The 14,668-nt window shown below is 22.6% G+C and overlaps 1 protein-coding gene across 2 annotated transcripts in view; it reads left to right on the top strand.

Moving 5' to 3' along the window:
• LOC117170647 overlaps positions 1–14,668 on the top strand; it is a 54,729-nt gene that overhangs the window by 24,849 nt on the left and 15,212 nt on the right. The window contains exon 1 of one of the 2 annotated variants that reach the window (XM_033357558.1): positions 8,229–8,345. The exons of the other annotated variant lie outside the window; for it this stretch is intronic. Coding sequence (XP_033213449.1) covers positions 8,317–8,345 — 29 coding nt within the window. The 5' untranslated portion in view covers positions 8,229–8,316. Of the gene's footprint in view, positions 1–8,228; positions 8,346–14,668 lie in introns of those variants that run through there. 2 annotated transcript variants of the gene reach the window in all.

The following is a 14,668-nucleotide window of genomic DNA, read 5'->3' as shown; positions in this document are numbered from 1 at the left end:
TATTTTCAATCACAAGTGTTAATTTTCTACCAAAAAAGACGAATTTTTGATTATGAATTCTCAAAGAAAAATATAATAGTTGATGTTCAATTAAAAAAATGTCGAAGAAGATTAATTTTATACCAAATAAGACGAATTTTTAATAAAACAGTTGAATTTTCATCTAAAAAAAGTTCAATCTTTAACCAGAAATGGAATAGTTACATTTTTTGTTAGAAAAATTAATTTTTAGCAACAAAAAAAAACTAATTTTGAACAAAATCGTTGAATTTTCAACCAAGGAGAGGATTTTTGAACTAAAATGATGATTCTTCAACAATAAAATTAATTTTTAACACAGTAGTTAAATCCTCACCCAAAATATATATTTCCAACCAAGAACATTAATTTTCTACCCAAAAGCCGAGTTTTCAAGAAAATAGTTACATTTTCACCCAGAAAAGTTAAATTTTCAACCAACAAAAAAAGATGAATTCTTAACAAAAAATATAATAGCTGCTGTTAAAACTAAAAAATATTTTAATTTCCAATCGAAAAAGTTAAATTTATTTTATTTTATTCATTTTAAATTCTCAAAAATAAAAAATAAAATAATAACTTTAAATCTTTTTTTTTAATAACCCCTGAAAGTTTATTTTTCATTATAAGGGGTCGCTCTAAATGTTACCAGGAAACGTTAGAAAAATTTAGCTTTAAATCTTTCAAAATCAGAAAAAAAAACTTTATTTTGAAATCATCAAAATCTGCATTTTGTTTGCAGTTTTTTAAAAGTATTTTCAAATTTTAAATGAATTTTGAAATGTTTTCAAAACTTTTTAATTTTTCTTAGGCATATTCGAATTTATTTTTAAATTATATAAGGTTGTAAAATTAAAAAAATTTCTTCAAAATCTTGTACATACTCTTTTGAAATTTTTGGAACTCGTTTGAAATGTTTAAAAATATTTTTAGATATTCCTAAGATTTCTGAGAAAATTCAAAAATATTTTTGATGATTTCAGATAAGTTAAATAAGAAATTTACCTGAAAAGTTCATTTTTAACCAGTTTTTTCCATTTTCATACAAAAAAGATAAATTCTCAACGAAAAAATGTAGTGACTGATATTTCAAGCAAAAACGATTTTTATTTAAAATATAGAACAGTCGAAGTCAACCAGTTAATTATAATTAATAAATTAATTTTCAACCAGTTGTATTTTCCATTAAAAAAAACATGAAATATTTTTCAAAAGAGACGAATTTTCTACCAAAAAGTTAAATTTTTGAACTTAAATTTTGAATTATGCAATTTTTATTTGTTTAATGATAAAATTTCTAAGGAAGGAGATGGATTAAAAAAAAATTCAACAACATTATTGATTTTTCAACTCACTCGAATTATTAAAAAAAACTTTTTTCTAATCTTCCGGATTATTTTTTGACAATTTTGAAATTCTTGTACATTCAATGTCACCAGCAATCTTGAAAAATTGATTTTATTATTTTGAAGCCTCTCAGAATTCGTAAGAAACTTCAAAATTTTATTTTTAAATCTTCTTAAATCTATAATTTGTGTTAAGTTATTTGAATTTCTTTATTATTTTTTCAAATTTTAAAAGAATTTCTAAATATCTTTTTAAATTAATCGAATGTTGCCTAAAATTTTGAAAAATGTTTACAAAATTAAAAAAATTGCCTTCAAACCATTCAGATTATTTTTTTTTCAAAATCTTTGCTTTGAAATCTTCTACTCTCTTTTCCGATATTTTAGAAAATAATTTGAGATTCTTTAAAATCGTTTTTAATATATTCTTCAAGTTAATTTTCCAACAAATTTTATTTTGTTTACAATTTAACTGTGCCGAACATTTTTTTTCACGATTTTTTTTTTTATTTGAAAGCATGAATAAATTATTTTCCAATATTACAAAACAATTATAATTAAAACCTTTTCTTTTAACAATAATGAATAGAATCCTTTTTTTTTAACATTTGGCCAAACGTTGAGAGCAGAATACATAAACAGAAATTATTATTAAAAAATATTTTACAACTAAACAGTTTTCCTTTACAAAAAATTTTTTAGAATAAAAATTAGTCATTTACAAATTGCTATTTACTAAGTTTGAGATAATTCGAAAGAACACCTATTTTTTAGAAAGGATAGGAAATTTTTTAGATAGGATAGGAAAGGTTATTCGAGACAATGTTTACCTTTGAAGTTCCCATCTGCAGAGTTTATCGCTGAGGTTACTTCGGGTCAAGCAACATGAAACAAATTAGTAATGGAATGGAAATTAAGTAAGGAGTCACTTTGAGACTTTAATATCTGCATTTTTTTGTGTGGTATTTAATACAATTTGAATAACAGTGATTAGTTTCACCTTTTATTTAACTTTCCTTGACAAATGAAAGTTTTGCCTCGTGTGGAAAATTACTCAAGTACAATTTATGTCCATCGTGACTAATCGCGGAATTTGCCTACCTTACTTTGCTATCAATACCTTTCTTATTAGTTTCATTTTTTCTTTTAAATTTTTCATTTTTGATTGAAAATTCCTGTTTTTTGGTGGAAAATTAATGTTGTGCATTTTCTGGGTTGTAATTTCAACTTAGTTAGTTGAAAGTTGAGTTACTTGGTTAAAAATTCATTCTACTATTTGAAGATTCGTCTCTTTTTCGTTGAAATTTGAAAATTGAATTATTTTGTTGAAAATTCTTTTTTTTTTCTTTTAAATTAACACTTTTTTTTTAATTCATATTTTCGGATTGTGAACTAGACTTTGTGACAGCGAATTGGCTTGAGAATTCAACAGTTTGGTTGAAATTCGTTCTCTCATTCGACTAAAAAATCTTTCTACATTGAAAGTGAAAATCTTTTATTGAAAATTCATCTTTTTTGTATACCGATTAAAAATAAACTGTTGACAATTCGTCTTTTTCATTTGCAACACCAAGTATTACATTTTTCATTGAAAATTAAACTACTTGGTTAAAAGTTAAACTCGTTTGTTTTTTGTTCATTATTCATCTTTTTTAGTTGAGAATAAAACTATTTGATTAAAAATTCATCGATTTTGTTGTAAATTTAATTATTGTGTTGAAAATTCGACTTATTTTTTATCAAGTTATCTTTTTTGGTCGAAAATTTCTTGGCTGGAAAATTTAACTGTTTGGGTTGGAGTTTCATTTTTTTTTATTTGAAAATTTCACCACTTGGTTTGAAATTCAACTATTTGATTGTAATTGCAACTGTTTGGTTAATATTAGTTTTTTTTTTTAATTCAACTCTTTGGAAATGCCAGGAAATTTTTGCGATAGCTTTCTTAATTTTTTTTTTTAATTTCAAATTATAATTAAATAATACTGATGCTTCACTGGTAAAAGTATCTTTAAATGACTGAATAAAACCGGGAAATGACTGATTTTTTTACCAGGAATTTTACAAATTTGTAGAAGAAAAATCTGTCCACTTTCGATTTCAAGAGTTTTTAAATAATTAGTTGAATTTTTATGCTTTTTCATTTATGCTATTATTTAGCTTACAATGCGTAATTCAAAATGTTTTTATTTAAAAAATTTTTCATTAAAATTTTTTATTTCTAAACTTACATTTTTAATTTAAAGAATTTTAAAATGCTTTCTTAAAGACTTGAACAAATAAAAAATGAAAGCCTTTGATATTGAAAATTTTTGATAAAAAACATTTTTATTTGATAAATCAATATTTTTTTTAATTTCTGTACTTTAAGTAATAAAAAGTGAACAAACACGATTTGAGAAAAACGGTTTGAAACCAGTTCCAAATTTAAGAATTTCACTCGAAAATGTTTAATTTTTAACCCATTCAATTTGAAAATTTTAATTAAAAAAAGATTAATTATTGAATATTTAGCAATATTTAAATTTTTATTTAAGACAAGTAAATTGAAACCAAATATTTAAAAGTAAAGAATTTTTAACTGAATTGTTTGACATAGAAAACCTTGAATCGTTAAAATTTCGAAAAATGCTTAAATTGTAAGTAAAATTTTTTATGTATAATTTACAAATGAGCACTTGTAGAAAAATTTGAGTAATGTTAATAGATATTTAGAAGTGTTAGAAAGATTAAAAAATATCATGCAAATTTTAGAAAGTTTTCTTAAAACCTTCTAGAATATTTTTTGAAAATTTGGTTTAAATCTTTGAAAATTTTTTTAAATATTCTCTTAAAATAATTTTTCAAAATGAAAAAGTCAATTGTTATTTAAACATCAAAATTGAAAAGAAATTTTCTAAAATTTGCAGGATTTTCTGAAAATTGTAGAAAAAATTCAATTCATTTTGACAGATATTTAGAAGTTCTGATAAAATTTCCAAAATAATTTTAAATTTAAAACAAATTTAAAACAAATTCTAGATTTCTCAAGGTATTAAAATAAAATGCTGAAGCTTTTCAATGATGTTTAAACTATTTAAAAAGAAAATAATTGAATTTCTAATTTAAGAAGTATTCAGTTAAAAATTTTTCAATATTTGATATTTCTAGCTTAAAATTCCTTAAAATTATATAATTTTAAAAATTTGTAAGTTCATTGATTGATTTTTTAATTTAGAGCACTGAAAATGATAACGTGGATTTATATTTTTTATATTGTAAAATGTTAGCACCTTCAATTTTATACGCGTAAATTATTGAGCATTTGAATACACAACAATTTAATTTAAAACTTTCAAATTTAACTGTTTAAAGTTCAAAATCTAACAGTTCCACTTTGAGTGATTTCATTTGCAGCTCAGTTTTTCTTAACTCAAGTGGAAAATTTTTTAGCTTTAGTGTTTCATTTTTTAAATTTCATTGACCGTGAAAAATGTTTGCGAACCGGGAAGAACGGGGAATTTATTTCGTCGATTAAAACGGCCACCCTGTATTTTGTTAAAAATTCTTTTTTTATTTGAAATTTACTTTAATTATTCCACTTCTGTTTGAAAATTGGTCGTTGTTCGTAAAAAACATAAGTACCTGGTTAAAAAATAATTCACCTTTTTTTTAATTGTATCTTTTGGCAGAAAATTTATTTTCTTGGTTAAAAATTCATCTTTTTCGTTCAGAATTAATCTTTTTTGAAATTTTGTTTGTCTGAAGACTCATCTTTTTGCTTGAAAAATGAACTATTTTGTTGAAAGTTCTGTTGTTCTTTGACTAAAAAATCATTTTTTTTTTTACTAAAAATGTAACTATTCCTGTTAAAACTTTTAAACATTTTGTTGAAAAATTATTTTTGTTTGTTTATTGAAAAATAATGATTTTAAACTGAAAATATAACTCTTTCACTTAAATATTTCATCATTTTTAGTTAAAAATGTATCTCTTAGTTGGAAGTTAATTTTTTTAAGTATTCAATTTTTAGTTTAAAAATCACCCTTTTTAGTTTGAAATTTGTCTTTTTTAGTAGAAAAATTCATCTTTTTGGTTTGAAAAGTAACTATTTTTCTGGAAATTATTCTTTTTTTTTTAACTGAAAATGTAACTAAACTATTCCAATTGAATATTCAATAATTTTAGTTTCAAATGCATGTAATTTGTTGACAAATCGTCTTTTTTTTAGAAATTGGTCTTTCTGGTTTAAAATTTAAAGATTCAATCATTTGATTGAAAAGTTGTCTTTTTAGAGAAAATTCAACTATTTTTTTTTTAAATTGATATGTTTCGCTCAAAAATCGTCATTTTTTGTTGAAAAAACATCTCTTTTGGTAGACAGTCTTTTTTTGTTGTTGAAAATTCATCTATTCCCGTAAAGATTTGTCATTTTTTTAAATTGAAAATTAATTACTTTTGTTGAAAATTGATCTTTCTTAGTTCAAAATTCAATTATTTTATCGAAAACTGATCTTTTTTGCGTAGGAAATTAATATTTTTAGTTGAAAATTTACGTACTTGCCTTAAAGGTAAACTATTTTGTTGAAAATTCATTATTTTAGTTAATAATTCATCTCTTTGGTTGAAAATTTAATTATTTTGTTTAAAAAAATTTGGTTGTAGAAATTAATTTTCTTGGTTAAAAATTTATCTTTTTGGTTTAAAATTCAACTATTTCAGTTGCAGATTAAAATTTTTCATTACAAATTCTTCTTTTTAGGTTACAAATTTAACGATACCAGTTTAAGATTGATCATTTCAGTTGAAAATTCATGTATTTTGTTTAAGAAATCGTCTTTTTGATTGAAATAAACTTTTTTTTTATTAAAAATTAAAAATTAAAATTAAGTAATAATAATTAAAATATCAAATATTATATTTTTCGTTGTGATTCCTCTTTTTTTAGTTAAAAATTCAACTATTTTGTTAAAAATTCATTTTTTTGGTTGATAATTTATCTTTTTGTTTGAAAATTCAACTATTCCCGTTGAACATTCTTCATTTTGGTTAAAAATTCATAAGTTTGGTTTCGAAAGTTATTTTTTTTTTACTGCAAATTTATCTATTACATTTTTTGTTAAAAATGAATGTTTTTAGTTTTAAATGCAATTATTTGTTTGAAAATGTGTATTCTTTAGTTGGAAATCCAACTATTTCTGTGAAAATTGAAGTATTTTTTCAATGTTTTTTTTTTATTGGAAAATAGATCTTCTTATTTGAAAATAAATCTTTTAGGATGAAAGTTGAACTATTGCAGTTAAAATATACATCATTTTAGAAGAAAATTCATGTATTTTCTTGTAAAATTGTCTTTTTTGGTAGAAAAACTTGTTGTTTGGAAATTTATATTTTTGTTTGAAAATTCAAGTAGTACATATAAACATTAATCATTTTGCAATATAATTTGTCAGAGCTTTCTAAATCAAACATAATAATTGGATCCCTAGAAACTGAAAAAAAAATTATGCATAATATTTCTTTGGTTAAAAAATTTAACTATATTGTTAAAAATTAATCTTTAGTTGAAATTTTAACCTGAAAGGCACCTTTTTTAACGTTCGGGAAAGTCAAGGAAAGTTAGGGAATTTCGAAATTAAAGTAGGATAATGTCCTGATTTTCCGGCAAAATCAATCTGGTAATTCGAAAATATTTCAATTAAAACTGTTCCATTTTGGATTTTAATTTTTTAACGTGCATTTTTTATTTAATGATATTTAAAATACATTTCTAAAGACTTGAAAAATAAAAAAATAGTGGCGTTTGTAATCGAAAATTTTTGATAAAAAAACCTTTTTAGTTGATCCCAAGTGAATATAAATTATAAATTATAAATTATTTTTATGTAATTAAGAAAAATAACAATTGCTGATTATTTAGACATATTTGACTGTTAATATAAAATCGGTAATTATAAATGAAATATTCAAAACATAACAAAAACTGAACATTGTCCTTTACAATTTTAATTGTTCTATCTGAAAAAATTTAATTTGCAAGTAAAATTGTTGAATTTTAATGTACAATAAATATTGAACATCTATAATTCCTAAAAAAAAAAGAATCGATTAAGTTGAATAGATACTCAGAAGGTCTGCAAAAATTCAAAATTAATCAAAAATTTGTAACGATTAAAAGTAATTTAGACGCTTAGAATCCTTTTACGAATTATGAAATGATTTAAAAGAATAAAAAACATTTTAAGATTCCTAGTAAAATTGAAAATGACTTTTTATTTTGAAGGATTAATTTTTTAAGAGAATATTTAAAAAGATTTCCAGAATTGTCCAAAATATTTTTCCATTTTGCAGGATTAAAAAAAAGAATTTCTAAGAATTTTTAAACTATTTAAAATGAAAATAATTTAACTTTTAATTTACGAAGTGTTCAGTTTATTAAAAAAATTTAATCTTACAATTTTAAATATTTCTAGCGTAAAATTGATTAAAATTATTTGCAGCTCATTTTTGATTATTTTAAATTCTAAATTGTTTAGGTTTATAGTTCGAATTTATTTATTTCATTGACTGTGACAAAAAATTGCGAAGCGGGAATTTTTTTCATGCGATTAAAAAAAAAAAGCTAAATTATTAGAAGGTGATCGTAAATTGAAAATAAGTTGGGCGTTAGATTATGACAACGCAGGCGTCATTACTTGTAGCTCGAAGAAGGGGTGAATTCATGACTTGGCCTGTTTAGCAGTCACGAGATCGAATCGCATATTTTTAGATAGTCGCACGTCGTAAGCGAGAGTGTAAATTTGTACATTTTAACGTTGTTGAACGTTACATTTTCATTGTGTTTAAAGTTTGCGGAAGTATTTTTTTTTCTCTCGAAATTGTTAGCTAGTCAGAATTTGCAGGTACGATAATCGCAATTTGTGTGCAAACAAAGCAGATATTTGGCAATTAACACCGATCAAGGCTTCACTTACCGATGTCGGATATTGTGGTACCTGTAAAAAAGTTTGTATTGACAGTTTTAGCAAAGATAATGCCTTATCTCGTTTCATCAAAAACGAAACCGACATCCCACTTTTCATCTTCTTTTAATATTTAAAAATATAAAAGATACATTTTTCATAATATTTTTCGGAAGGATTACATTCTACTGTTTTAATTGGATTTGCATTTTCTAAAAGATTTCATTTAAAATGTTTTAAAATCGGGGATTTGTAAAAAAAAAATTTGCCTTATAAGAAATTTCGCCATATAACCCAGACTGTTTTTACTTATTTTATATATTAATTTTATTACATTTATGAAAAAAACTGTTGAATTTCACTAGTTAAATTAAAAATATATCATTTTTTAGAATCATTTGGAACTTTAAATTTAAGTAAAAATCTTTTTAATACTGAAAAACTGTAGCTACATTTTAGATTTAGGCGGCGAAACTGAATTTTTTATTTTAAGCAAGTATATGAAAATTGTTAAATTTATTATTTTTTAAAACAGAAATTTATTTTTCTCAAACTGAGCTTTAAAAAAATTCAAAAATTAGAATCAGCAATATTGTGCTGTATTCTTTTTTTAATTTAATATTTTTAAATTATCTGATTTTTAAAATTGGCAGTGCAAAATGAACTGGTTCAGTTTTGAAAAGTTTGAGCAACAATTTGAAATTTTAAAATTTTTAGAGGGTTTAAAAATAAAAGTTTTAACATCACAGTTCTTGATGATTAAAATTTATTTTCTAATAAAGTACAGATTCAATTAATTTTCGACGTTACTTAGTAGAAATTCTTTTTTATTTTTTCCACTTAAAATTACTTCATTCGAATATTTTTTAAAGAATAATTGAATTTTAAATGGTTATAAAGAACATTTGAACGCTGTTAACTAAAAATAATAAAAATTTAATTCCTCTGAATTTTAAATCATCCAATTTTCAGAATTCCAATCTTAAATTATTTAATTTTTAAATTGTTTTATTTTCGAAATTTTAATCTCATCATTCTGTTTTGAGATACTTCAGTTGCAAAATCTAATATATTATATTTTTGGTCCAGAAGTCATCTCTTTTGATTAAAAATTTTATTTGGTTGAAAATTTAATAGTTTTTTGTTGAAAATCCAACTATATTGTTAAAGTGTCTTTTTGTTAAAAATTCTAACGTTTGGTGAAAAATTTAATTATTCTTTTGAACATTCATTTATTCCGTTAAAAAGTAATCTTTTTTCAATTAATTTGAAATGTTTTCTCGAAAATTCGTCATTTTTATAGAAAATTAATAATTTTATCCTTAAAAATTCAATATTTTTATTAGACATTTAAAGCGTTACAAATAGAATTTAATATATGACATACAATAATTTTATTTATCCTTTCAAAAATTCGTTGGGGGTGGGGGTGAAAAATCAAATATGTGGGTAAGAATTCAAGTTTTACGTTAAAATTTTTTTTTAAAAAATTAATCTTGATTGAAAATTCATCTCTTTGGTTGAAAATTACTATTCTTGGTCAAAACTTTATCTATTTTGTTGAAATTTATCTGTTTTAAAAAAAATTAATATTTTTACCATTAAAATTCAATATTTTTACTGGAAATGTTAGACATTTTTAAAATTAGATTTAAAATTTAAAATTAGATTTTAAAATTAAATTTTTAAAATTTAGGAAGAATTGAAATCATTATAAAAGAATTTAGAAGATCTGAAAAAAATTCAAAAATAATTGAATATTTAAAAAAATGTAAAACGATATGTAAGATGTTTTTTTTTTCATAAAATGTTAAATTATTTGATTGAAAATTGAACTATTTATTTTAAAAATGATCCATTATGGTAGAAAATGAACTTTTTGTTGAAAATTCGTATCAAGTGTTTTGTAGAGGATTCTATTTTTTGATTGGAAATTTTTTTGGTTGGAAGTTCACCATTTTACTTAGCAATTCTTCTCTTGGACTGAAAATTTATCTTTGGTTGAAAATAATTTTTTTTTTCATAGAAAATTAATAATATTGGTTATAATTCATCATTTTGGTAGAAAATTCAACTATTTGGTTAAAAATTAATATGGTTTGATGAAAATTGTCTTTTTTATTAAAAATTAATCGTTGGGGGGGGGGGGGGGGGGGGGGGGGGGGGGGGGGGGGGGGGGGGGGGGAGGTGCAAGTATTTGGTTAAGAATTCAAGTTTCACTTTGAAATTCGCTTTTTGTAGAAAATTAATCTTCTTAGTTTAAAATTAATTTTTTTTGTTTGAAAATTCATTTCTTTGGTCGAAAATTGATATTCTTGGTTAAAAATTAAACTGTTTGGTTGAAAATTCTACTATTTTGCTAAAAGTTCATCTATTTTGTTGAAATTATTATTTATTTTTTTATCGAAAATTAATAATTTCATCATTTAAAATTCAATATTTTTACTTGAAATGTTAAACATTTAAATCGTAACAAATATAATTTAATATGGGGCTTACATTAATTTTATTTGAGAGAATTTAATCTATTTTCGTGAAAAGTCTCGTTATTTAAGAAATCACACTTTTGGTTAATAATTCTTCTTTTTTGGGTTGAAAATAAAAATATTTTGTTAGAGATTCTTCTATCTTGTTGAGAAATTTCCAAAAATATTGATCATCTTTGAAAATTCATCTTTTTTTTTTATTGAACCAATTTATTTTAAAAATTAACCATTATTTAGAACACTAACTTTTTTTGTTGGAAATTCGTATTGTCAAATTGAAAATGTTACTGCTTTGCAGAAAATTAGGCTTTTCGGCTTGTAAATTAAAAAAATTTGGTTGAAAATTCATCTTTTTGGTAGGAAATTAATTTTCTTTTCGTTACAATCTTAATTCTTTAGTCGACAATTTATCTCTCATGGTAGAAAATTATTCTTTTTTGGTAGCAAATTTAACGGGTTGACTGAAAATTGGTTCAATTTAGGCTTAATTTAAAATACAAATATTTTTTGGTTGAAAATTCATTTATTCAGTTAAACGTAGTGCTACTTTTTTAAAAATTCATAATTTTTATGCGAAAATTCATCTTTTTGGTTAGAATTTTATCTATTTTGTTGTAAATTTTTCTGTTTTAAAATAAATAAATATAATTTTCTTATTTAAACAATTCATCTGTTTAGTCTAAGAATCTGTAATTTAAACATCAAGCTTTTTTTTTTAAATGAAAGCATCTTCAAGCCTTGAAAGGAATAACTAAGAACGACTCTTTGAAGGAAAACAAATTAAGTAAATATTTTCTTGATAACAATACACCTTATGTTCAGGTCGCAAGCGTCAAAGCAATAAAAATACGTCACTAATCTAACGAGTCCGTAAATTGCTATCGACAACAATGAATTCTGTTTTCGGAATCCAATAAAAGGCTGCTTTTAACAAAATATGTTAGTTTCCAGATAAAGCCATAAAATGTTTTTTTTTTCTTTTTTCCTTGAAATTGATAATCGGCAGCACTTTTGTTTTCAATTTGAGTCCCAATCTATATGTGCATTCCTTTCACGAAACCTTTGCCAACAAATCGAGGACATGCAGTAGACGAATGTGACTTGTGCCGACAAGAACGACAGTGATACGATTTTTTTCTTCTTTATCAAGTTCATCTCAAACAAGCATCTCAAAATTTAGTTTTTTTCTTATAAAGTTCAGACGCGATCGCGAAGTTCTTGATTCAAAATGAGTTAAAACGTCTTTGGCTTTATTCTCGATTCAAAAATTGATTAGTTTTGAGTTTTTTTTTTTGTATAAAAGGGTGTAAAACAAAAGGTAGGTCTTTTTTGTAACTATTTCGAGTTCGGGGCTCAGATTCTCACACTATTGATACTATTTGACACTTTTGTTTTTGAGTAATGACACTGTTTTGCACACATTTCGAAAAAAATGAATTTTCAGCAAATTACATCAATTTTTCACAAAACAGTTAAATTTTTTATCAAATTGTTGAATTTTCAAGCCTCACAGACAAATTTTCCAATTGTTCTCTATTAATGTAATATTTATATATTTATTTTTTATTATATTATTTATTTTTGTATGATATTTATCTAATTATTCTAATTAATTTTGCAATCAATTTTACACAAAACAGTTGAACCTGAAAATCAGAAAAAAAGTAATAGTTTATATTTAAAACAAAATAGATTTTAATTAAAAAAAAAAAGTTGAATATAACCAGAAAAGACGAATTTTTAACAAAATACGTATGTTTTTCTACCAAATAGTTAATTCTCAGTTAACAAAATTAAAAAAAGAAAAAGAAAACGAATTTTCAAGTCCAAGAGACAAATTCTTTATAAAACAGTTGAATTTTCAAACGGGAAATACTAATTTTGAACAAAAAATGTATACGTTGGTATTCAAACTATATATTGATATTTAAACCAAAAAGATTTTAATTTAAAATTTAAAAAAAAAACCAAAAAAGATTCATTTTGAATGAAATGCTTGAATCTTCAACTAAAAGAGAAATTTTCAATCATATAGTTCCGTTTTTAATCAAAAAAATTGATTTTCTATTTAAAAAAAAAAACGATTTTTATACCAAATAGATATATTTTCTACCAAATAGTTAAATTCTTAATTAAAAAATATCAGTTTTTTTTATCAAAGCATATAATATACAACAAAAAAGTTAATAGTTAATATTTAAAACCAAACCTATTTTTATGTAAAATAAAATAAAAGTTAAATATAATAAAAAAAGACGAATTTTCAACCAAATATTTGATTCTTCAACTAAAACAGTTTTTCTATCATAAAAGACAAATTATCAACAAAAAACATTCAGTGAACTGAAAAAGTGAGGTCGGTAATATAGGAATTTAGTTGTGTCACATGCCCTTAACTAAACATTTAACTATTCCATTTTTGGGTTGAAAATTCCATCTTTTTCGGTTACAAATGCAACATTTCGCTTAAAAATTTATCTGTTTTTATTAAGATTTCTACTATTTTTTAAATTTTTTATCTTATTTAATTGAAAAATTCAACTATTGGTTAAAAATACTTTTTTTTATAGAAAAAGAATTTGCTTGGTTTAAATTTTGTATTCCATTGAAAATTCGTCTCTTTGGTATAAGTTTGATTATTGTTGTCTTCCCCCTAAATTATATTTTTTAACTGACTTATTATATATTATATATGTTCGATATTCGATTTTTTTGTTAAAAATTTCTTATTTTTCGGTTGAAAATTTAACTATTTGTTCGAAAATTCATTTGTTTCAGTAGAAAATTTATTTTTTGGCTTGAAAATGAATATGTTTTTATTAAAATTTCAACTATTTGTTAAATTTTTTTATGTTTTTTAATTTAAAAAATTAACTATTAGTTAAAAATTCGTTTTTTTTTGTAATAGAAAAATAATTTGCTTGGTTTAAATTTTGTTTTTAGTAGAAAATTCATCTCTTTGGTTTAAATTCAATTATTGTTTTTTTTGTCCAAAACTAATGTTTTTTAATTCATCATTTCATTTGGATTTTTTGCTTGAAAATTTTTTATTTCTTAGTTGAAAATTCAACTATTTGTTCGAAAATTCATATATTTTAGTAGAGAATTAATTTTTTTTTGTTTGAAAATTAATTTTTTTGTATTAATTGCTTATTTTTTGATTGAGGATTCAGTTATTTTATTAACAGTTTCAATACAATGTTGAAAATTAATCTTCTTGTTGTTGAAGTTTCATAATTTCAGTTGAAAATTCATCTCTTTGGTTATTACTTAACTATATTTTGTTTGGACACTTTTTTTGCTGAAAATTAATTTTTTTAAACTAATAATGTATTGAAGAAACACATTTATTATTTTTTAGGTGAAATTTCAACTGCTTGATTGAAAATTCATCTTTTTTAGCGGAAAATTAATCTTTTTGTTTAAAGATTCATTATTTCAGTTAAAAATTTATCTCTTAGTTTGAAAATTTAACTATTCTGTTCAAAATTTGTTTTTCGTGGTTGAAAATTAACTTTTTTTTAAGTTGAACATTTAACTGTTCCGTTTTTTGTTGGAAATTTATCTTTGTAGTTAAAAATTCAAATATTGTTTAAAACTTCTTGTATTTTGTTAAAAATTCCTCTTTTATGGTAGAAAATTAATCTTTTTGATTAAAAGTACATCACCTTGTTTGAAAGTTGAACTGTTTTGTTAAGAATTAGTTTTTGGGCTGAAAACTAATTTTTTAATTGAAAATTTCGTTATTCGATTTTTGGTTGAAATTTTTTTCAATTGTAAATTAAATTATTTGTTTGAAAATTCTTTTTTGGTAGAATATGAATTTTTTTAATTAAAAACTATTTTTTTTAACTAAAAATGTAACTATTCCATTTTTGGT

Source organism: Belonocnema kinseyi, chromosome 4 (assembly GCF_010883055.1).
Source record: "Belonocnema kinseyi isolate 2016_QV_RU_SX_M_011 chromosome 4, B_treatae_v1, whole genome shotgun sequence".
In the NCBI taxonomy this organism is placed as follows: Eukaryota; Metazoa; Arthropoda; class Insecta; order Hymenoptera; family Cynipidae; genus Belonocnema; species Belonocnema kinseyi.
Note: the sequence above shows the minus strand (reverse complement) of the source record. Positions and strands in the feature narration are given on the sequence as shown.